General features: G+C 47.7%; 1 protein-coding gene across 1 annotated transcript in view; it reads right to left on the bottom strand.

The window, feature by feature from the left end:
• MYO16 (myosin XVI) overlaps positions 1-24,306 on the bottom strand; it is a 438,349-nt gene that overhangs the window by 73,164 nt on the left and 340,879 nt on the right. Inside the window, 2 exon segments of the mRNA XM_047720392.1 lie at positions 2,257-2,353; positions 19,707-19,809. Coding sequence (XP_047576348.1) covers positions 2,257-2,353; positions 19,707-19,809 — 200 coding nt within the window.

Raw genomic sequence — 24,306 nt, 5'->3', positions numbered from 1 at the left:
ATCGGGGAGATGTTCTTAGCAAGCACCCCTGAGCGAAGAAGGGGTACACGTTCTTCTCCTTGTATGGAAGTGAAAATTTCCAGGAGAACTCGGGATCCCGTTTTATGTGTGGACACCATGACAGTTAATGGGATTCTCCATTGGCTCCAGAGCTCAGGGGTGAGGGCACTGGTCTTGGCGACGGGGCCCCCATCCCAGCTCCAGCTGAGGCTGTAAGGGCAGATGCTGAATGTGGCGGGGGGGCCGAGACTCTGCATTTCTGACTGGCTCCCAGGTGGTGCTCACAGGGCACAACAGGGGAGTGGCTGAGCCCATGCACAGAACTGCAATGGTGGCAGTGCAGACTGACCAGGGACCTCCGCCTCTCCTTCCGTGGATGAAGGACAAAGGGGCCAGACGCACATAAGCCAGAGAGGAGCAGGGGTTGCCTAGAGTTGGGGTGGACTGCCTCCATCCCCAAAGCTCCCTGCACCACTGCTGACCTCCAGGCTGCTGCAAGGGGCTTCGGCAGTCCAAGAGGAGAACCAGCCATGTGACCTTGGGGTCTGGAGGACATGGTGGACTGTGCCGGGGTCCTCTACTGTGTTTCTCGGGCACTAGATGTCCATGTTATGAAAGCGATGACTGCTTGGAGTCATTGAGAGGGGCTTATTTGAGAGCACTGGGGGCAGAGGGCCAGAGGCTGGGGGAGAAGTCCAGGTGACTGTCTGCAGGAGAGGTCAGGCCACCTCTCAGGTGAGCAGCTCCCAGGCTCCTGCAGGTGTGCTCCCGCAGAGCCAAGGGCCACCCTTGAACACCTGCAGCCATGTTAGAGAACCCCAAGGCCAGCCCACATGGAGGCCAGTCAGACAGAAGGGGCTGCCCTGTCCCCTCCTGTTACCAGCCCCAGGGGTGTGTAGACAGGGTGAGACCCACCCCCAGACCCCCACCCCCACCCCTGCAGGGCCTGCGGCGGCTAAGAGGGATAGTTTAACTTGGAAGGTAGTTCTGACTTCTGAGCATTTCTCAGACTGGGCCTGTACAATTCTGTGGAGACTGTTTGAAGCAACAGCGTCTAGCAGGGTTTTTAACGATCAGAAACGATGGGATTCCCCCCTTGGAGATTTCACGCAGGGGCTCCATGGACAGAGGCTTGAACAGAATCAAACCGATTTCTGCATCCCACGAGCTGTGCCTGTGTTTAACATTTCCGGAGAGGGGAGCCTGGGTGGCTCAGTGGTTTAAGCCGCTGCCTTCGGCTCAGGTCATGATCTCAGGGTCCTGGGATCGAGTCCCGCATCGGGCTCTCTGCTCAGCAGGGAGCCTGCTTCCTCCTCTCTCTCTGTCTGCCTCTCTGCCTACTTGTGACCTCTCTCTGTCAAATAAATAAATAAAATCTTTAAAAAACAAAACAAAACAAAAAAACATGTCCGGAGGGATCAGAGAGCTAAGCTCATTATAACAGGTTCCGCCAAAACTAGCCTGTATATCTCCTTCTTTTACCTTTCCTTAGATATCATTTATGATATCTAATATAATCAAATCATTAAGCAAATTAAAAATTAATGTTAGTAAGTGTATATATATTTTATGGGTGGCATAGTTAAGATTTTTTTTTTTTTTTTAATGTGCCCGTTTGCAATGGTCACTTGGGTTTTTCCAGGGGAAAAAATTCTGCACAGGATATCTCCCAACACGAAAATGCTGTTGCTGTCTGCTATCAAAGATAACAGTCCAATATTATTGTCTCTATAAAGGAAAGGGAAGAGTCAAGGATTTTCCCAAGGCACGTGGAGGGTTCCATAAAATCCCAGCATACCAGTGATACTGATGGAAATGGCCTATATATGGTTCTTAGGGGCATCTCAGTGCCTCGTTGTGGTGGTGAGGGGCGGCAGTTCCCAGTGAAGATTCAAAGCTACGTCTTCCTGCCTGAGCTTTCTGCTCAGATCAACAAGTGTGAATATTTGCAAGGTGGTGGCTGCGTAAATTATAAAAGACGAATGGTCCCTCTTCCAAACTGTGAGGGAGGTGCAACTGTGATATGAAATTTCCGGTGGAATGACTACCAGATACAGCAGGGGCCAAGCAGGCATCCGCTGACTGACAGGAAGGGCTGTCTCAGCTCCTGGGCCCTGCCTGCATGTGGTGTCATTGCAAGGACGGAGGGGCCCACCACGGAGTAGGTCCCACCGACACTTCAACTCGGGGATGCCCTACGAGACGCTGTGTTTCACAACTCAGACAGGTCCAGAAAGGTGAGGGCATGATTCTTACCTTTTTGGCAGATGATAATTTTTCTCTGGAGCCGCAGGCACAGGTCATTGAGCTGGTCGGCGTGCCAGTATTTTAGAAACACTTTTCGGACTCCCATCTAAAACACAAACAGCAGGAGACGTTACTGCTTGAAGATACCAACAATGGTGATGGGGGGACAGTCAGGCGAGAGATTTTTCCAGAAGAGGATTAGAAGAAACGCAGCTAACAATATTAATTCCACTACATTTTCCTTAATTTCTTTTCCAAACGCTACTACATCTACTTGCAACCCCAAAGGTTTATTCTAATAAGTGTGCTCGCTGTGTGCTCACACTGTCATTAATGTTTGCAAATGCCCACACATGAGAGTTGTGGTGACCGTGCCACACCTGGCCAAGGAGAAACAGAGGCCTTGACCCCACCGGGAGCTGAGACCATCCCCTTCTCCTCCCTCTGTGATTCTTTTCTTTCCTCAACTCTAAGCAGGGAGGTTGAGTCTATGAGAAAGAAAACGATAAAACAAAAAGACCCACAGACCCCATAAAGCGGACACACAAAGTTGTGTCATTTCCATAATTTTTTCCCACTACATGTTATTGTATGTTATTATACATCGAATGTTCATATGCCAACATTACAAAGCTGCAGCCCCAAAGTAAAAAGTCTTGACAAGGTCACCTATGAACAAGAACCATCTAGTAGATTCTGTAAATGACAACACAATAAGCATTTCTCTGCAGGATTTTAATTATTTTATTTTATCCTGTTTTATTTATTTATTTATTTTTTCTGCAGCATTTTTAAGAAGCGTGTTACCGAAGCAGCGTCCACAAAAGCTACGGTGGTGTGCTAGCCAGCCCGGGCACACGGCTGCGGAGGGAGACTGCGGCCAAAGGAAAGTCTTCAAGCCACAGAATGATGAACCACACCCATGCGTTTTCAAAACAATTTTCTTGGGTGTTGTGCGTATTGTCTAGGAACTCCCAGAGCTGCAGGTAGGTGTGAGGAATGCCCTTTGCTATGTAAATTCTCGCAGGCTTTGGGGGGAAGCAGGCGTAAATAATCCCGGACAGCCTGGTAAATACTGACAGGAGGTGGGGGGGGGAGCTCAGAGGTGAGGTTCTGCCAGATTAAGAAAACGTACTGCTCCGGCGCCCCTCGTGGCATGTTCATGATCATCTTCTTAGGACTTGAGACAAACGCCACCATGACGAGAAGACTCACACGTGTGCTCCCGAGCATGCGCTGGGTCGTTAAGATGCGAACACCCCCCGCTCCAGCCCACATCCCAATGACACCCGCAGCTTGTGCATAGGCCCACACTGTCAGGCACTGGGAGGATTTATAGGTCCGACTTGTCTCCAGAATGCCTGGCCAGAGGCAGTGTACGAAGCTTTTTATTTGGAAACTGAGTTTATTTCAGACCTGTGTTGTCACGCCCCATCTAGCTGTCACTAGCTGTCACATCCATCTAGCTGCCCCCTTCACCATGATCATCTGTCTTAATGAAACACACGGTTGTGCAAGAGACTGCGGCCTGAGTCTTCCGTGATGGCGGTCAGGCTGCTGAGTCAGATCAATGGGGCAAGTTCTCAACGACTGTCCTGTCTCAGAGGCTCCTGCTTGACTGGAGGCTGCTCTTTGCTTAGTTTTCTTGTAGTTTGCGGAGATCTGAGACACTCACCTGGGTGGGGGGCTACAGAGAGTTGTTACTTTTTCTCACTGTATTGCCATTCTCTCTCCCAAGTTATTTTCCATAATTCATAGTCTTTTTCTTCCCCCTTCCCGACTGCTGACTTATTTTGGCAGCCAACAGGAAGAACAGTTGGTACTGTCTGTGAGCGCCGCGGAACAAATCTGTGAGACGGGCACTGGGAAGGAGGGAGCATGGAGTCTTTCTGTTCATCGCTGACTGTCGTAGGCAACTCATTGTGGGAAACCGAATCACAAAGGCAAAATGCATGCAAACCTGTGTCCCAAAATGCAAGTCCAGAAGAGTGACAGCCAGCAATATGACCTAATGGGTGGAGTCGATGATGATTGCTAGGGGAACTCATCGGGGGTATGTGGAGGGGGGGTCAACATGGGGAAAAGACCTACGGTATGGAATTAAGACAACTGGGTTCCAGTTCCACTCTCTTAATTAAATGGGGACCCTGGCTGGATGTGAAGGGAGTTGGACAGGACGACAAAGAGCTCCCAGAGTGACATTTCCAACAGCCATTCGAAACATGGAAGTGGGTAGATCTTGAGATGCTGGGGATTTGAGGGAAGATAATGTCCTCAAAGACAAGCTTCCTGGAGAAGATCAGCAGTGAGCAAAAATGACGAGTTACATCTAAGGACAGGGAATCGAGATGGGGTTAGGTAGGATTCACGAAAAAGCAAGTTATCTCAGCCATGCGGTCTTGAAGGATGGGCAGGAAATTCTCCAGGATGTCTAGGGTTCAAGGGAGAAGATGAATGTGGGGCAGAAAAAGCAGCCTGTGAACAGCAAGGGGCAGAAAACCATGTTGGGGGCTAGCTGCATGACCAGTGACGAGGGAAGGGTCCACACATGTAACCGGTGGCCACATCGTGAAGAATACTCCAGGGAAACCTGGACAAAGTGGATTCCCTGGAAGATTGAAAGAGGATCCCAGCTAAATTTCCTAAAACTGACTCCTGAAATTGTATTTGAAATTTATCAAGTTCCTTCTTAAAACCATCTGAAGAATGGGTTGTTGGACTTGGCTCTGGGAGGTACTTGGTGAAGTGAGACAATATCATGTCATCAACGATTTGGATCGGGAAGAACCTACCACTGCTGCCTGTGTGTTGGCCAACTCTTATTCATCCTTCATTACCGAGCTCAAGCCCCACTCCCATTATTAGATTTTTGAGAGCCGTTAATCCACTTCTAGTAGGCTTTGATGACTTTCACTTGTGTTCCCAGAACACCCTATGAATGATTCCTCATTTATTATATTGCATTGCACATTTGCCATTATGCATATACATTTACATCTCTCCTGGAGAATATGAAGATATATTCTTGAGCTTCACAAGTGGTGGGGATGTGGGGAGGGTGGATTCAGATTAGAAACAGAACATAAGGAATTGTGAAGTCCTCGTATAAGAAGATGAGTCATCGCGATGGATGATAATGTCTTCAAGGATGAAAATAAGTTATGACGGTCATTGAAAACATGAGCCGGACCCTAAGTCATTCAGCAAACTGGAGAGAAGTCATGGCAGCCTGTAGGTGATAGGACAAATAATGGGGGCGAGGAAAGAAAAGTGGGGTGAAGACGTAAGACAGAAGGCTGGGGAGCAATGACTCAGCTAGCCCCACTCCCCCACTGAGACAAAGGAAGTGAGAAAAAGTGAAACCTCCTGACAGTATTTTCAGGAACGTCCACTTTCCAGTTCGCATATGGAGGCTAAATTAGAAGGGGCGTAAATATGGAGGCAGTAGGGTTTTTTCACAGCGTCTTAGAGATTTCACAGGACCCAAAGGCGCGTCTGAGTGCTTCACACAGCAGATCTGCTTGTCTTGCAGGCGGGATAAAAGGAGTCCTTCCTGAGATCCATGCATTGGGACAATGGCAAGGGAAGAGTTGGGTGGGAACGTGAGACATGGGGCATTGGCGGGGGAGGGTGCGGTGCTAGACAGGCAGATGCTCCTCTGGGAGCCAGAGGGCTAGACCTACTCCCCAGGCTCCTTCTGAGGCTCTGGTATGGTTGTGGCCAGGAAAATTCTCCAGAGGTAAAACCAAAGGTTCTGTAATGAGGGAGGCTTCTGGGCTTCCATTTCAGCGGGAGGAAGGGGACAGAAGCCCACATCTACACCGGTGTCCCGCTAAGGCACAGCCTCAGACTCCGTGGGCATGGCTGGGTATTGTACCACCATTAGCTTCAGACGGCCCCAAATTCTTCATTCGGCTACTTGGGCGTACTTTGTGCTTACCCTGTGGGCCTACCCATTCATTCCTTCATTCACTCTTTACACATACATACATTTTACCCTATAATTTATTTGTGGATTGGCAATATCCGGAGATATTCATTGGAAATGTAAACATTTGTTTGACTTTGCTGGTCTTTTCGAGATGTCATGTTTAGAGTAAATGCTTCTTCTTTCCTTGAAGAATGAAATTCATCATTTAGTAGTATTCTGGATTTCTTTGTCAGAAACTATTTTGAATAACACACTGTAGTCTTAAGTCCTCTGTTATCCCTCAGGCTAAGGATTACGGGGACATAAATCTAGGAATCTTATTTAACCAGGAAACCCAGACAAGATCACAAGGATTCTATATTTTTATTGTCTATTAATGATGTTGACCAGGAGAACAACATTGGCCATTTTAATTTTTTCTATAGAATGAATTCACGTCAAGTTACTCCCATCATCTCTGCCTTGGTGTGCTATACCAAATCCAATAAATTAGGATTCACTTGGACGCAACCAAATGTTCCAGTCACCCACAGTTTTTATTTTGGTTGTGTGATCTTATAAAATGATGTTTCTCACGACCAGATAGAAGGAAAAGGAGGGGTTAAAACGTTCCCCTCCTGAGCCCTCTCCTTGTGCCCTCCCTAGAGGCAGAGTGTTCTGATCTGAGATTAAAATGTTAATGTCATTCCGACTCCTGTAAAAGTAAACCATCTGTGAATTATAGTCATTGCTATTTTTATTAGAAAACCATTAGCGGTTTTTTTTTTTGAAGTGACAGATTTTAAAGGATTAAAAAATTTGTCATTGATGACTTCAAAAGCTTCAATTCCTGCTACAGTTTTGGGGGTCTTTCTGGGGTGGGGGGGCTGAGGGAGCACAGACAGCTGCTGGAGAGCGCATGGATGGCACGTAGGTAAACCTGAGGCAGCCCTAGGTAGAGATCAAAGGGACCCGTGAAGACACTCTTCTCTCTTCTCTCCTTTTCCTCCTCACGGTCACTGAAGGCTGCCTCCGAAGGCTGCCTCCGATCACAGAGGTGTAGACAAAGCGTGGGGGAGGCAAGCTTGCTGGCAGAGGTGGCCCTCCTGTGGAGCAGTAGAGGGACAGACACTCCAGGTTTCCATGGCAACCCAAGGATTCCCGCAGGAGGAGCCTACTACTGGCCTCGCCCTTTTAGGTATGTCCCCCATTCACTGACTGGGAGACATGGGCAAAACTATCTTCAGAGTGATCTTTCTTTTTTTTTTTTTTTTTTAAGAATTTATTTATTTATTTGACAGAGATAGATCACAAGTAGGCAGAGAGGCAGGCAGAGAGAGAGAGAGAGAGAGGAGAAAGCAGGCTCCCTGCTGAGCAGAGAGCCCGATGCGGGACTCGATCCCAGGACCCTGAGATCATGACCTGAGCCAAAGGCAGCGGCTTAACCCACTGAGCCACCCAGGTGCCCCAGAGTGATCTTTCTAAACATCAAACTCATATTACTTTCTTGCCTAACATGATTTAATAGTGGGCCATTTTCAGGATAACGTTCAAGCTCTTTGGAAATGTTTATTAGACTTTTTATACTATGACGTTATTCAGTGCATTCAGACATATCTGTTCTCTAACTATATCATGTTGTTTGCTATTCCAAAAGGGAAGCTTGCTTTTCTTCTCTGGCTGAACACGTGCTATATACCTTTCTCCTAATCACCTACTGGAGAAGCTCCTGTCCATCCTTTAAAACACAGATGGCTTGGTGAACTCTGAGTCTAGCGTGTACCTCAAAATAATGAATTCATTTTCATAGCATACCCACGTCGCTAACACACCTTATATATACCTCCAGAATACCACTAGTTCCTGTTTTTTGTCATTATTTTTATACCCATCTGAATATTCAACTTGACTGTGAGATACAGTGGGCTAGGATGATGTTGGGCAAATACGAAGATCTTAAGTTACATCCATCAAGGTGGAGAAGATGAAAGTAGATGGTACGCCAAAATGAAGAAAGCAGAATTTCAAGAATGATTTTACTGGACACGAGTTATAACATGAACTCAGATACTAAAAAATAATTCACTTTACATACATTTTAAAAAAGAAATCTGTTTAAACTCTTTGAACTTGGTCATTTTGCAAAAATGTATCTAATGAAAAGAGCAAGAAACAAAAATGTTAATCTGGCATATTTCTGGGGTCACCAAATTTCCCAGATTTCCCAAATTTCATCCTCCAATTCTTTACCTGCCTCGGACTTGCGCATTGCCTCTGGTTTATTAATCTTCCAGAAGCCTTCATGACTCCATGAAGCCTAGCAGTTTAAATGTGTAACTTTGGATTCGGCATTCAAAGCCCTCCACAATATGATTTTTGTTCATCTCTAAAGAGCTCACATTTTTGACTCTTCTAAAATAGGTGTTTTTTACTGTTACTTCAACGTCCCACACACTCTATGAGAGCAGAAAACCGATGCAAAGCTTCTGTAGACAAGATTGAGGGACGACAGCATTCTTATGCATGGAATTTGTATTAAACAGACGACAGCATTCTTATGCATGGAATTTGTAGTTGCTGTCAGTGTTATGTTAGATACTGCCCTTCTCTATGCCTATTATTATTGAAATATCTTTATTAATGATCACCGTACACTTAATAATACCTTGTGGTGAACGCTTATTTTTTTTTTTGCTGCAAAAATGCTCTATTTTCCTTATTATTGATGAATCAATCCTTGGAAATGTTAATATCCCTTACTTTAAAAACACTAGCTTTATTCTAAGAAATACTTCTCATTTAAAGACAAGGTATCTCATGTTACAGCTGCATCAAAAGTTGCATACATAGTTGCATCATTCACTGTAATACAAGCACTCCAAAAATATGCCCACTATCTCTTCAAGTGCCCTACCAAAGTAGGTCTGTTCCCAATTTTAAATCAGCTTTCTTGACAAGATTCTGAACAATACAGTCTTTCTTTTATGTGTTTTGATGTCTGCATCACTCTCCCATCAGCCTTGTTTTCCTTCCTACTGATCTGAGAATGTCACTGTGTTCCTTTAAAACACGCTCTTTCTACTTTTACCATGCAAAGCATTTCCTGTGCCTACTAGCTGACCTTTCCCAAGCAGAAACGGCTCCAAACCCCAACACTTCCATATGCCCACCACGAACAGTCCTGCACTTATTCCTGGTTCTGTGTCATTTTCACATACTCTCAGGCGATTGGATCTTAGAGCTTTCCTGATTTTCCTGTCTCATATTTATTCACCCGTCTATCCTGTCAGTGGTCTGTCCTCTCCAACTGTTTAATCATTCATTCATCCCTGCATCCACCCATCCACTCCTCCAGCTATCCCTCCCTCTATCTAATCACTCCCCCATCCATCCCTCTATTCATCCCCACATCCACTAATATATCCATCCATCCATTTATCCAGCCAACTATACAACAGTCCATCTATCCATCCATCCATCCATCCATCTATCCATCCATCCATCCCAACATTTGCCAGGGGCTGATACTCAGCACCTTGCCAGGTTCTAGGACCCCAAGGATGAATAGAATATGGCCTATCCTTTCAAGAAGCTCAGAGAAATAACCATTTAACTAAAATTCATCTTCCTCAGACTGAATTAACATATTTCCCCATTTGCTTCTTGGATTCACTGCATTTCTAAGGATGGACATTATTTTATGTGTGTACATTTCATTGTTATTATTTCAATACTTCACATTTTCATAGCAGCTTTGAAAAACTACCAAATGGAAATATTCTAATGTTCAGCCTGGCTCTAAATGTATTTTTAAACATCCTCAGAGGATACATTTATACTAAAATACAAGTTCTTTTTGTTATAAATAGACTATTCTTGAGGTTTAACTTCAACACAGAGAAGATAATTACAGCCACACACATCGAACAGAGTACCACATCTTCAGGTATTTGAGGAAGGGGGTTCGGCTCAAATTACATATAATTACAGGTTAAGAAAACGAATTACTCTCACCTAGAACAGTATGACCTGTACAGCACACAGAGATGAACAAAAACTCCTATTCTGAGCTGACCGGTGAGTAACTCCCTATGTAACCCCACACATGGCTTCATTCCAGAAATCATATCTATGTGGTCAAGAGCCTGATGAAAGCAACCCTCTTCCACTCAAAGTCACCCATCGGGAAAAGCAAACCAAAGCCAGAGCCTCACAAAGCTGACCGGCTTCAGAATCACAGAGGAGAGGACATCAGAGAGGTGGATGCATTCGTTGAAGGAGCAACATTGGTCTCTGTTTTTAACAAAATGGCCTCAATACTATGAAAATCTACGTGCCTCGTGGAATGTATATGCTATAAATGATGAGCTGCAGTGAACACACAGTCACAGCCTGCTGTCCTGCCCGAGGCCTGCACACACACACGCGTGCGCACACACGTACGTGCAGGGGGCCCTCCCCCACCAGTGTCCGCCAAGTCTCTGCCTCCTGTGTCTTCTGAGGTTTGCTTTGCTTCTAAAACTGGGACTACTCATGCCGCCCTGGCTCTTATATCGTTCATCCTAAAGAGCATTTTTAGATACTAATAAAAGATACTTACATCGATTTCCTAATTTTCCAAATATCAGTAGCGTGGTGTGTTCACATCTTCTCTGAGACTCATCTGCATGTATGTTTGTGAACCTTCTTCTGCTTTCGACTCCCAGAGAGTCAGGGCTTCGCATCGTCTCAAGATCCACCCTATTTTGTGTGGCCAACTCGCACTTGTTAATAATGTCGGTTTTAAAGGAGATTTCACTCTTCAAGGGATTTAATAGGCCCATCTACCAAAGGCCACTGTCCCTTCCCCGCACCAGCTGCCCCTGTCCCTCCTACCTCTGCTGCTGCAGGCCGTGTGCACTGGCTTCCCAGCCCTGCTCATGCATCCGGCAACACACTGGTTCATGCTTAAAGCATAAATCAGGTCACCTCACTATCCTCTTTGAAGCTCATGGATGGCTTCATGGTGAACTTGAAACAGAACGTGGCGTTTGATGCAACCAAGGTCCCACGGCCTTGGTCTCTGCTCACTGCTAAGCCTCATTCTCATGGTGGTGACTTGGTGTCCCCAAAGGGTGAACCCGGTTCCTGATCAGCAAAAAAAATCCTTGGCTATTACAAGGTTTGAGGCATCCAATAGGTGCTTAATAAAGGCTTGCTGCAGGACTAAATAACCCCAGATCGATACACACGAGATGGAGCACTGGGTAAGGCATGGACAGAACCACCACTTTTTAGTAACTGTCAGGCAATTGTTAATGACCGTCCGGGAGGACTGAGCTCAGGAGGACCACGAGTCACTGTCAGAGTGAAGAATTTTTTTTTACTCTTCCCAGTAATCAATTTGTTAGTAATTTCTCTCATTAATTTTCCTCCCTAGTGCAGTGATAATGAAAGCATAAGGTTGAGAAACACTGCCCCATGGCATCATTCTCTCCCCTGTCTCCCAGGTGCTGGTTCTCCAGCCAGCCTGCCTCCTCCCCACCCAGCCCTCAGCTGAACTTATCTCAGGGGGTGGCACCCTCAGCTCCCACCCTGGACCCTGCCTCCTGCTCCTCAACCTTCACATCTCAGCCCACATGTGTTCATTGTAGAGATGCTCTTCATGACAACTACCTCTCTAAACCAGTGTCCTGTGGGTTCCTTCCCAGCATGGATCCCAACCTGTCCTTCTCCATTAGTTGACTGTGGTTCCCCCTCCCCCTCTCGGCCCTGATAGCCTGCAAGCCTGTGGAAGAAGACCACGGCATTCTGCCTTTACAATGCACCGTATCTCCTCGTGTAGCTTCAGGGACATCAGGGGTGCTCAAAAGATGCTTGTTGACTCAATCGGCCAATAATCCTGGAGCTGGAGGAAGTGAACTGGACTTGTAGGCGATGAGAGCTGGATTAGGAATAGGCACGGCTATGTTTCCCTGACCAGTTATTAAGTGCAGGTACTATACTGAGCCCTTTGTGCAAGGAAGCTGAGAGGAACGCTATGAATAAGATACCATGTCGGGAAGGCTTAATGGTGGATTCCTTCATTTCCCAAGAAAAAATGTGGTAGTCAGTACATTTATTCATTCCTTCAGCAAATACATGTTCAGTATCTACTGTGTGCCAGACGCCGTTGGGAATGTAATAGTGAAACACACACACACACACACAGGACAATAATTATTGTATGTATCTAGAAAGATATATCTGAAGAAGACGTGAGAGTTTTCCTCAGTGGAGTTCAGAGTGAAAGAGGAGAGAGACACACTGCCCAGGAATCAGACTTCGTAATATTATTTTTAAAAGCTGAGTCAGCGAATACACACCCAACCTTTGGAGTACATATCTCTGGGTAGTTCGATGATGGGTGATCTCTATTTTTTCTTTAATTTTCACTATTTTTCAAATTCCTTATCAAGAATAAACACTACTTTTATAACACAAATGTGTTCGTGTGTGTGTGTGTGTGTCTAGTACAAGAGAAAAAAGAAAGTCAATATTGTGTATGGATATAGTAATTCTCAGTTTATAATGCACATAGTACCAAGAGATACTCTAAGATCCCTAATGTTTATTATTTTCAACATTAATAATTCTAGAGAACGGGAAGGGATGTGAGAGAAAGAATAATTTTATAGGCTATTTTCTAGCCTGTACTTACAGCTGATTTATGAAGTGCTCCTTGAGTAATAAAACAAAGGTTATAAACCATTAATTTATTGCGCTAATAAGAGCCAAGGGCTCTAATACCATTGTCTTGTCTTAGAAGATGTAAAAAAAGTGGAAGGTGCTTAAAACTTCAACAGTTTCTTGCTCTTACTTTTATTATCTTTTCTCTACTGTACTATTTTAGATTAATGAAATAATAAATCCTTCGTCCAACTGATTTTATTTAATGTTATGGTAAAATGTTAATCTTGCAATGCTCAGCACTGTAAGAGGGGCTCCTTCAAAGATCATATATTTTATGGAGATTATGGAGATGCGCCATGAAATCTAGGCCACCCTGTGAAAATCACACTAGAAGATGACGGTAAAGAAAATAATTCTTGCAATTTTTTTGTTAGTGTATTTCACTAGGATTTGGGGTTTGTCTTTTGGGAGAACCCCTGGTTGTTTCTTTCAGGATCTCTGTCCCTCTGCCCCTCTCTGTCACTTTCTCTCTCACACTCACATGCCCACACACACGAAAGTAGCCATTGTATCGTGGGCTAGTTGGGAGGAAGCTGAAGTTCCCATTCTGTTTCTCACTTCCTGCCTGTCCAGTCATGACTAAGTCACCAGAAGTCTTCCTGAGTCTGCCTTCTCATCCTGATGCCATGTCACATTCTCTCAACTTCTCCTTTCAGGGTTTCCAGCAACAGTTACCATGCGCCCCTGTTTCGAGGAGCCTCCCCTCACAGAACTCTCCTCCCTGCCTTCCCACAGAACTTCCCAAAGTCCACAGAACATGACTGAAGGGACAGTGAAACTTCCCCGTGAAAGCTTTCCCCAACGCGGGCCAGCCATTCCCCCCCACTGACTGGCCCTGCGCTCTGAGCCTCTGTGTTGGGAAATGGAGCCCCGAGCCGCGCTCGGACGGACTCCGACAGATTTGTTTCTCCCTTCGTCATCCCACCAGATGGCTTTAAAATGAATATAGCATTCAAATAACTACACAGAAAAAATCATCCTATAACCAGTTGATTCATATAAAATGTGTGAAAATCAGATTATACCATTTATTTTTCCACTTAGAATTAGTAGTTTCAAAAGTTTTCACTTTACATAAATGACATAACAAGGCAAAACAAGCATGTTCCACAGGGGCCTAAGTGCCTGCCAGTCACTTTTCCGTGGCATGGGGAAACCAGGGCCGAAAGCGGTGGATTCCATGTGCATAGCTTCGGAGGGATTATTTTCAAAGGCGCCTGAAAGTAGAACTGAACTAAAAATGGACGTATTTAGATAGAGCACGTATCAGAATAATTGCTAAAAACAAACAACGGAAAGTTAATAACTCTCAGATCCACACAACTTGTTTTCACTCTGTGACTTAATTCAAGCTCTCTGTATTTTTTCCACAAATGAAGTAATCTGAAGACTCTGTTTCATCAAGAAAACTGTACCTGGTGCAACAGAGAAAAATGAGATCCTGCAAGAAATAACATGGGGCTCTCACAAAAGTACTGTAAGTCAGTCATATTGAGTCTACTCAGCTTACTTCCAGAACCTTCCGCTCCTCCTCAAACAACTGGTGTAAATTCACCATCAGATAAGGCTGAGGCGCTGACGAGGTCGCCATATTTTTAAAAATATGTCATTTCATTGTCTACCTGAACAAGAAACCACCAGCAAGAAGGACTCCTTGGCAGCCACCATTATATCCTGATTATTTTTCACTTTTGTTCAAAACAAAAGCACCTGATATGAAAGCCACGATGTTGAGAATGTTAAGAGAACAGCATCACGAGTGGGTTTGCCAACACTTGTGCTGAGCGGTTGGAATCCTGTGACAGGAGGTGGGAGGGTCCTTTAAGAAGTGAGTTGGCGGGCACCTGGGTGGCTCAGTGGGTTAAAACCTCTGCCTTTGGCTCAGGTCATGATCCCAGGGTCCCAGGGTCCTGGGATTGAGCCCCGCATCGGGCTCTCTGCTCAGCAGGGAGCCTGTTTCCCTTCTTCTCTCTGCCTGCCTCTCTGCCTACTTGTAATCTCTCTCTGTGAAATAAATAAATAAAATCTTAAAAAAAACAAAAGAAGTGAGGCAGAAAATACAACATGTTACTTAGCACTTGAAGGCAAAAATGCTTTGGAGCAAAACAGAGTCAGTGTGACTAATATGTCTTTTTCATAAATGCTCAAGATAATTAATTTGACCCTATATAATATTCTATTTAAATTATATTTATGGGGCGGTAGCAAATTTTAAAAATAATTCTCAATTACAGAAAGTAATTTATGAACACATTTATCTTCGAATCATAGAGATAGGCTGCACTTCGGACTGTCTTCTCCAAACAATGCCCTAGATATTACCACTCTCAGGTTTTTGTGGTGAATTATTCCAGATCGTAAACAGTCTTAAACACCTGTGTATCCATGTAAAATGTATAGTATGATCTGGCCGCTTCTTAGGGACCAAGACTTATCTGCTACCGTCTACCGCGCCTCCTTCCCCTTTGCCCCCTGTCCTGGGGATGCAGGAGCAAACTCGACACACGCCAATCCCGGGGGACAGACAGACAGACCATCAGCAACCTTAGAGAAGTGTGCGACCTGAGGGGTGAGAAGAGAGCAGAGAGGAGGGAGCGAGCGTTCTGGAGAGCTGCGGGTGCCGGGAAGTCGGAAGACAGGAGGGAGCGGGCCTGGCAGCCTCAGGCTGGGGGTTTACCCAAATGGCTTATGACGACTATTCTCAGACTGCCGTCGCTCAAGTCCTGAGCTGGAAGCCAGTGTCACCTTGACTCCGTCTCCAGGACTGTCACCCAGAACTCCTTCCCGCCCCGGGCTGCCTGGGGACGGCCGGAGCGGCGGCTGGGTCTGCGACGGACTGGAGTGAAACCGCCCGGAGAATCCTTACTGATTCCAGCTCTCCCTCTCCATCTTCTCTTTCTCCTCTTGCCCTCCCTTCTCTGCTTCTCCTCCTTTTTCCCCCCAAGATGCAGTTAGGAAGGGGAGTCCAAAAGCACTGTGCTGCGTGGGGGTCACTGGCTGACGGTCTGGGTAAGAATGACTGGGATCGGAACCGACCTGCCACGGGCCGCTGTCCCTGTGACTCTCCTTCACCTGCCAGGTGAATGACCAGCCTAAGAAGACACGGACCACAATCTGCTCAGAGTCGTAAAGAGATCCGTACGCGCCTTTGATCAAAGCTCACGCTGCGCAGCAGAACCTTTGCCTTTCAAGTTGCGTCATCTGAATGGAAGCGCTTCAGATGGTTACATTAAAAGATACAGATGCAGTCAAACGCCGTGGAAAGACCGCAGCCCAGCAAGACGCAGATGCGGGTCTCGGCAGAACGGCCCTTCCCTGACACCAAGCATTACCCACACCTGGTCCCTTGACCAGCACGCCCATCTGCAGGGCTCCATCGCCTCCTACCTCAAACGAGGTCATTACCGTTCACCCAGCCGACTTTCCTTTCTCCGCGCACCCTTGTTATTAGGTTTGAATCAAAGAAGGGCAAAGCTGTGAATAGTTGTAACGCGTTCTGTAGATGAGAGGAATCATCATGCATAAAATATTAACATTTCCAGGGCCTCCCACACTGACTCCAGACCCACAACGCCGCGGAGAGTCAATCAGTAAACAAACCCAACAGCACTGAACGGGGCAGGTCTCTCTCCGCCTCTGAAACAGAAGGAGGCGCGTTGCTACAATGTACGAAAGTGGGAGAAGATGGGGCTCGGACCCCCTGCTGACGCCTCCAAGGCTTCCCTGCGCAGAGTCTGATCTACGTAAAGGAGAGCGGAAGCGCCCACTACCAACACCTCCAAGACCCATCAAAGCGGCAGTAAGAGCCTCATCGTATTTTCAGCGAAGAGAATTGAATTTCTAGCTGACGCTCCGCGCAGTTTCCCACAGTAAAGATGGCTCCGATCCCTGCTGGCTCCTAGCGCTGCTTTTAAAAATATGGGCACGAGGGACTATTAATTCCCGCTAACCATTCAGACCCAGGGATGAACACTGACTGCTTAATAGAAACACACATCGTGATTCTCGGTAATTTGGGAATCGTGCTCCAAAACGACAGCCATCCGCTAGGACCTCACTGCGGCTTCCACGGCTCCGCGGTCCATGCGTCCTGGTTCACCGCTGGGAGGAGACTCAGAGCCACTCCTCCAGCAGCGAAGGACACGTTTCAGACACACGCTTTGCTTTTGAAACTGGCGAGTCTGACTTTCCAGATCAGGAATAAATGATGTTTTTAAAAAATTCTTCTTCTGGGTCACCTGGGTGGCTCAGTGGGTTAAACACGTGGCTTTGGATTTCGGCGCAGGTCATGAGATCGAGCCCGGCCTGGGGCTCCGCACCGGACATGGAGTCTGTGGGAGATTCCCTGTCCCTCTCCTCTGTCCTTCTTGCCCGTTCTCTCTTTCTAATTAAATAAATTATTTCATTGCAAATTCTTTTGCTCTCTGTCTAGCATAAAAATGTAACATGAGGGGCGCCTGGGTGGCTCAGTGGGTTAAAGCCTCTGCCTTCGGCTCAGGTCATGATCTCGGGGTCCTGGGAAAGAGCCCCGCATCGGGCTCTCTGCTCCCCGGGGAGCCTGCTTCCTCCTCTCTCTCTTCCTACTTGTGATCTCTGTCAGATAAATAAATAAAATCTTAAAAAAAAAGTGTAACATGAACAAGCTTTATTTCTAGGAAGTCAAGGATCTGTCTTACCCTAGAAAGTACACGAGAAGTTACGTTTTGGAGAAGCTGAAGAAAGTCGTCTTTCCTACCAACTCACTACAGAACACACAACTCAACACGCAGAGAGTAAAAGGGTTCATGTATTTCTTTTGTCCCATATTTTTAGTCTCCTTTTGGGGAGTGAAGGAGTGGGGAAAACAGACCAGTGCAGTGAAATGGGAACCCATCCCCATTTTTTATTTTGATGCACTTCTTCAAAGTTCCAACGTATTGCAATATAATATCTCCCCCAGCTGCGATTTCGAGTGTCCCAGCCCATACAGCGGTGCAGAAGGAATGGCTGTCAGGAGGCACCTGTGTGGGACCCTGATCAGAGGACTGATACGTGTTGCACACCGGGCTTACCACCTGCTGGGGGAACAACTCTTCCAGATGCCCTCGCCTTTTCTCCATAACCCATGCCGCCTTTCAATATTAATAAAGCATATTATCCTTATCTGTGAGTCTTTCTTCTTCTTCTTCTTCTTCTTCTTCTTCTTCTTCTTCTTTTCTGAGAGAGAGAGAATGGGAAGAGGACGAGCAGGAGGGGTGGAGGGAGAGAGAGAATCTCAAGCAGACGCCGAGCTCAGCAGAGCCTGATGCAGGGCTCCATCTCAGGACCCTGACATCACAACCTGAGCCGAAACCAAGAGTCAGACCCTTGACCGACCGTGCCACCCAGGCGTCCCTCGGAATATACTTTAAAGGGAAAAAAATACAAGAAAATCTCAGAGTTACGTGTTCAGGAACCACTACTGCCCAAAGACTTAAAAATCCCAGCAGTGATTCAGTCACGATGACGTCTGCTTCCTGGAGCCCGTGTCACCGTTCTGTTTGTGAACCTGCCTCTCCTGCCCCCGGCTCCAGAGCGGTGAGCGGACACCGTCCCACGTTAGTGACTCCCCCTCACTCCCTTTCCAATCCAACCTCTGAGTACACGACTCCTACAGACAGCATGCGCCTCCGCCTTCAGACTATTTAAAGCTCGTCCCATTATTAGTTGAAAACAAAGGAAAAGGAAAGAAGATAATAGAGAGAGAGACTGGGTGGCACAGACAGCGGAGTCATCAGTCATCGGTCTGACATTCCAGGTTCCATGTCCTTTGCCGCAGATGCAGGAAGGGCCAATGCCAGCCCCACGGTCCCCGCCCCCGTGTCAACCTAGAGTGGACGCTGCCACATACAACCAGTGATTCGGAACCATCAGAAGGGAAGCCCGCATCTCTGGCCTCGTTTGTTATCTTATCTTATGTTGTCTCTTGGAGATGCCCCATGGCTTTCCAACATGACATTTATGGCTGCTTTTTGGTAATTGTTAATTTTGCCAAAGCGATTGGCCACCACACTCTCTGCCACGCGGGTGCGTTCTGCTGTTCTGTGGCCGGAGACGTCCTGGGCCTCCTGACGTCTGCGTCTTTCTTCTGTTTCCCATTCCTGAATCGCTAGGACATTCCCAAATGCTTTCAGAAGTTTTGAAGCTCCCATTCTCCACACTCGTCACAGACAACATTCTGATGTTGTTTCAGGTGCTGAACAAAATCAGAACTATCCCCCGCTGTTTCTGGGGAGCCCCCTCAGGCTCTTCTGTGTCGTGTTAGTTCTTCCTTCTGGAAGGAGGAGCTCTTGCTCCCACGGGCCCCTGGACTCTGCCAACCAAGGGGTCACACGAAAGACTGAATATTTCCAGACACAGACCTTTTGCCATGGAGTGAGGTAGAAGGGACAGTGACCTTTCCCATGTGTGGCAGCTGAGAAGCTGCAAACAGGGGCCTCCCAGCCCTGGACGAGCCAGGGAGCGGGTCTGAAGAAGGCAGAATCCAGGCGAGGGGCCAAGAAACCAATGCCCTCGTCTGCTCTCTGCTCACTCCCTTAGAAAGCCCAAGTGACAAGGGGACTGACACACGGGCCAACAACATGCGGCATGAACTTCTCGTCCGCGCCGTGGAGGGAGCCCGCGGGCCCCCTCGCAAGTCCGCCACCACACGCGACACACCGTGAAAATCCAAAAGACCCATGTGCTCCCAGGGACCATGCCAGTGGCTCGTCGCAAACGTGTTCCCGTTTTTGCTACGGAGGCTGCTGGCACCCACGGGGACCCAGCTGGTTCATTGGAATCCCGAGCCGCGACGCCAGGTCGCCCGCTGGTCACTCACCTGCCAGCCTTGCAGTTTGCACCGCTGGAGAACGAGGCGACACTTCTCTGCGGCAGACAGCGGCTGCTTCTCCCCCGGGAGCGTATGGGCCAGCGGCTTGTACCTGCGGAAAGCAGCAGGGACACGAAAGCCGTGACTGAGTGTGTCAAGCAAATGCTTCTTCTGTCCGGCAGGGTCATCTCGGTCACACTGTTTCTTAAAACGTCCCCCAAACCCCTTGATCCCCCGAGCCCCAAGTCTCCATCCGCCATGCGCTGAGCCTCGTCCAACCGCGAAATAACCCGCTTCTGCCACGTGAGGATGAGTTTTTAAAATGAGCCAAATACGTGTTTCAATCCTTTCGCACAGGTTTAACACTGTTATGAGGCACTGACGGAAACCAGTTAACGGAAGAAACCGAAGGAAAGAAAACTCCTAGTTTTCATGTAAATATTTAGAATGCTCTTAAAAATATGCCTTTTAAGAAATCTTAGAATTTCTTATGACCATTTGAAATGAACCTAGAGGTAGTAAGAATCTATAATGTGGATATCAGAACATCTGGAAGTTTTATTCAAGTGGGATCTAGAGTGGCTCTGCCCATTATGTTACCTATTGGGTATTATCAATCCTCTAGAAGGACATTTGTTTGTTTGTTTATTTATTTATTTAAAGTTCCTCTGAATAACTGACATTCCTGAGCTGAAATCCATGGCAATATAATGGTTTTTTATGGATTTTTTAAATGCCCTTCAAAATTCTACCAGCCACTTAAAAAATCGATGTAAAATTTCCCTTGTATGCATGTTATTTAACCTGGCGTGGAGGTAAACTGTGTTAGAATATGGAGGAAGAAGAGAAGGAGGAAGAGGAAGATGGGGAAAGGGGGGAGGAAGGGGAGGGGAGGTGGAGGAGGAGGGGGAGGGACAGAGAAGAAGAAACAGGCAAGGGTTCGTGTAATTGCATTTAGTTGGACTGTGTTTACGATTCCCACGTTGGGCTGCTTTGGGAATTTAATGCCCAAAGGTAAATCGCTTAAGTTCTCTGTGACTTTCTGTAAAATGTCTTTGATTTCCATCTGAGGTTTGTTGCAGCAAATTTGGCAATTTCTAAAACGAGTTATTTGCTTCCTTAGAGCAAGGAAGGAAGCAAGTGCATCGCTTCCCCGTTTGTATCCAGTATCCACCGGGCTCCCTCTTAGCAGCCAGGAGAGCCCTGGACCTGTGCCCCCCGACCGCCACCCCACAGTGCTCCCCCTCTAGGGTTCTGTCAGTGTCCGCATGCAGGGAGTGCCCAGCACGGGGTGGGCACCGCCGTAGTCACCGTGGGTCTGTCGTAGAAAGCACTCCGAGAAACACACCTATTGTGAATTTGTCAGTAGCAGACATTTATTTCCTTTTTCCATCCTTAGCGTCAGCGCTGAGCCCTCAGTCTGTTAGTCGACCTGGGCCGACAACCATCTAATCTCGGTAGCCACACGTCAGATGAAATGCATCAACGTCAGCCACAACCCTTCCTTCTTACACGCGGAATTTTGCTCCTGTATCGGACTCAGGGCACAGGAGGCCGTGAAAAGAGCAGGGAGCAGAGCCTGGACGCGAACAGGAGCGTGCCAGAGGCAAGGACGGGAAAAATCTCGCTCACATTTGGATCACACCAAACGGACTGAAGTGATCTGTGGAATACGGAAGTATTCAGTGATTTTCTTTTCTTTTCTTTTTCTTTTTCTTTTTCTTTTTTTTTTAAATACGCAGCAAGAATGGGATTTCCTATGCAATAGGCACTGGAGTTGGTGTCTATCTTGTCTACTGGTCTTAGTGTATGGTCATTGCAGGAGAGATAAGGGTGTCTCCAGGGTAGAAGAGAACAGACACAATGGGTGGAATGGGGCGTGCATGCACGTGCGTGTGTGTGCGCGTGTGCGTGTGTGTGTGTGTGAAGGGCCAGGACTGGGAGTTTTGTGTGCAGAGGGCAGTGGGGTGGGCCCACCCGGAATTGTGGTCATGTGACAGGCACACGTCACTGAGCAGATACAGATTAGGTGTATAACGGGCCATCTCGGTCTCTCAGCCATCACTGACGCGGTTTAGGCAGGAACCAACAAGCCCCTGGCCCCAGATGGTTCTAGAGCGGAAAGGGAAGGGCTAGGGCGTGAGAGACAGAAGAGGTTATCACTCGGCATCAGCAGCACACCAGACCTGCAGAGAAGAGAATTCCAGGTCTCCGACCTTCAGGTGGCTGGGCCTCTGACGGAAAACTCAGCTCAGAATGAAATACAGACTCATTCAAGCGCTCAGGAAAGCCAGCACGTTCCTACCATTTAGCCAGAGTCACACAATGAAATGAAATCATTCAAATTATCTTTTTATTCTCTTACAATTGTCTCATTCTGGAGCTCCGCTCATTATCACGGAGAACTGAACTGACGTAATTCAAGTATCTGAAGACAGTTTGAACAAGTCAGAACAAAGATCTTACACCAGGGGCTTTCCCCCTTGCTTTATATTGTTCTTGTGACATCTAAAATGGTATAATTCTGACATTTCAACTGAAAAGACAAACACATCATCCCGAGTGAGGGCCTCTATTTTAATGTAATTAAAAACATCTTGCTATTTGGAACATGCGTGTCATCTCTGGGTGGTGTCCCAGGTCAATCACTGAGCTAAAACAGGATCTCACAGAAACTCCAACCCAAGAACAAGGGGTTAAGAATGAGCCTGGGACAGTGTGTGGCTGCTGAGTGTAGGTGTGAATGGACGTGGGATTCTGAAGCTTCCATTCCCTCCACCCTCTCAGCCTCTGTCATCCTCGACCCACCGAAGAGCTCTGTGTTCAGGCTGGTACCTGCCCATGTCTGAGACAGATCAGCTGACTCGAAGATGTCAACGTCAAGTCTCCTGAACAGCTCACTGTTGCCTTGTCCTGGTTTGGGTTGGAGGGAATCACTGGGATCTAATTCCATGTCCAGAGCCCGGGTCCCGGGCTCATTCTTTTGGGCTCATTCAATCAATGAGCCAACATGCACAGCAGTACTGGCTGAGCACAAGATACGCACATGGAATGCGTCCGATGAGGATCCTTACATCCTGTGATGGAGACGGGAAGACCAGAAATCATTCGCCTGATGAGGAGCCATGTCAGATACAACGAGAGAGAAGGAGAAAAACGGGGCAGGAGAGTTTTCACTGAGAGCAGGTATCTTCCGGCAGGGAAGGGAGCTGTGGGGCCCTCCGGGGAATGGGAACCCCGGCTGAGGGAACAGAAAACCCACAAGCCCTGAGCGGGGTCGTGTGTGCCCGTGTGAGCAACCCCAGGGCAGTGGCTGCAGCTGGAGCAGAGAAGGCCGAGGAAAGGTCCAGGGGCAGATTCACAGGAAGAAGGTGACCTTGCAGGTGACTCTAAGCCCTCGGCTCTAACCCTGGGAGCCCCAGTACACAGTGATTTGAGCAGATGGGTCCTACCCTGGGACTCCAGAAGGGTCCCCAGGAGCTGGCGGCCTGGGCGTGGTCATGTACAGCGGACGGACAGCCTGGGGGTCTCTCTAGAGGCCCTTCCCGCAGCCCAGGAGGAAGGCAGTGTTAGCGGGAGGAGCTGGGTGGGTGCAGTCCAAGGCCGGCGGCAAACAGTGGGGTTTCCTGATGGACGGATGCGGATGCGGGAGGGAGGGGAGCGGCGCCTGTGAAGCTGGAGGACAGAAGTGACATTCGTGGAGATGGAGCCCCGGAGACAGCGGCTGCTTCAGACTGGGGGGTGGCGGTCAACGCCACGGAGGAGGGCGCAGGAAGAATTCCGCTGGAGCCCCAAGGACGGGGTCACTGAAGTCAGCCAACGCCCCGAGATAGTCTCTGCCTGCCTGCTTGCCAGTCGCTCCGCTGGGGCCCCTTTCGCCTGTCACCAGCCACTGCCTCGTGGCCAGGACGTTGCCCACCGTCCAGAAGACGTCTCCTCATACTGAGTCCTTGTGGGTCCCTGAGGCCGAAACCGAACGCTGTGTCTGGCTTCCCTTGTGAACGTGTCTGCTGACTTTCAACTTCCCTCCCCCCAGACAGCCCACGGCCCCGATGGCCAATATTGGATGAGGCCTAGGGTTGGGTGGCGAGTTCTAGCACAGTTCCGGAAAGCTCTCTCACCTGCAGGCTAGTCATTAAGTACCCTCTGGACACCAAGGGTTCAAGTACGAAAACTCTCCTCAACCCACACGCACCACCGGGTACAGGGTGACTCGGGAATCATAACAGACATCCTGGTCGTTGGCAAAAATTGTGGGTGGAAGGACCCCGTCGTCTGTAGTGTTTGCTCGGGGTCCCTGCGGTCTGAGCGGGGCAGACAGAAAGCGGAAGAGGGAGGGCAGAGCGATGACAGACGTGTGCAGGAGAACCTAAGGGACGTGGGTAAGTATTTGTCTTTTCCAAAGTGATCCTTCTAGCTTCAAGCAGAACTCGGACGTGCTATTTCTCATGAGCTTAGAGACAAAACAGAGCTTACGGGGTGACCACAGAGGCAGGCTAAACAAAGTAGAGACTCAGTTGACTCCTGTAAGAAGCCCACCGTGGAACCGTAGAGTCACTTCCTTAGAAAAATACAAGGTATGTGTATCGAGCTAATGTTTACAAACAAA

Source organism: Lutra lutra, chromosome 3 (genome assembly GCF_902655055.1).
Source record: "Lutra lutra chromosome 3, mLutLut1.2, whole genome shotgun sequence".
NCBI classification, from domain to species: domain Eukaryota; kingdom Metazoa; phylum Chordata; class Mammalia; order Carnivora; family Mustelidae; genus Lutra; species Lutra lutra.
The sequence above is the reverse complement of the archived record's forward strand: the minus strand, read 5'-3'. Positions and strand labels throughout refer to the sequence as shown.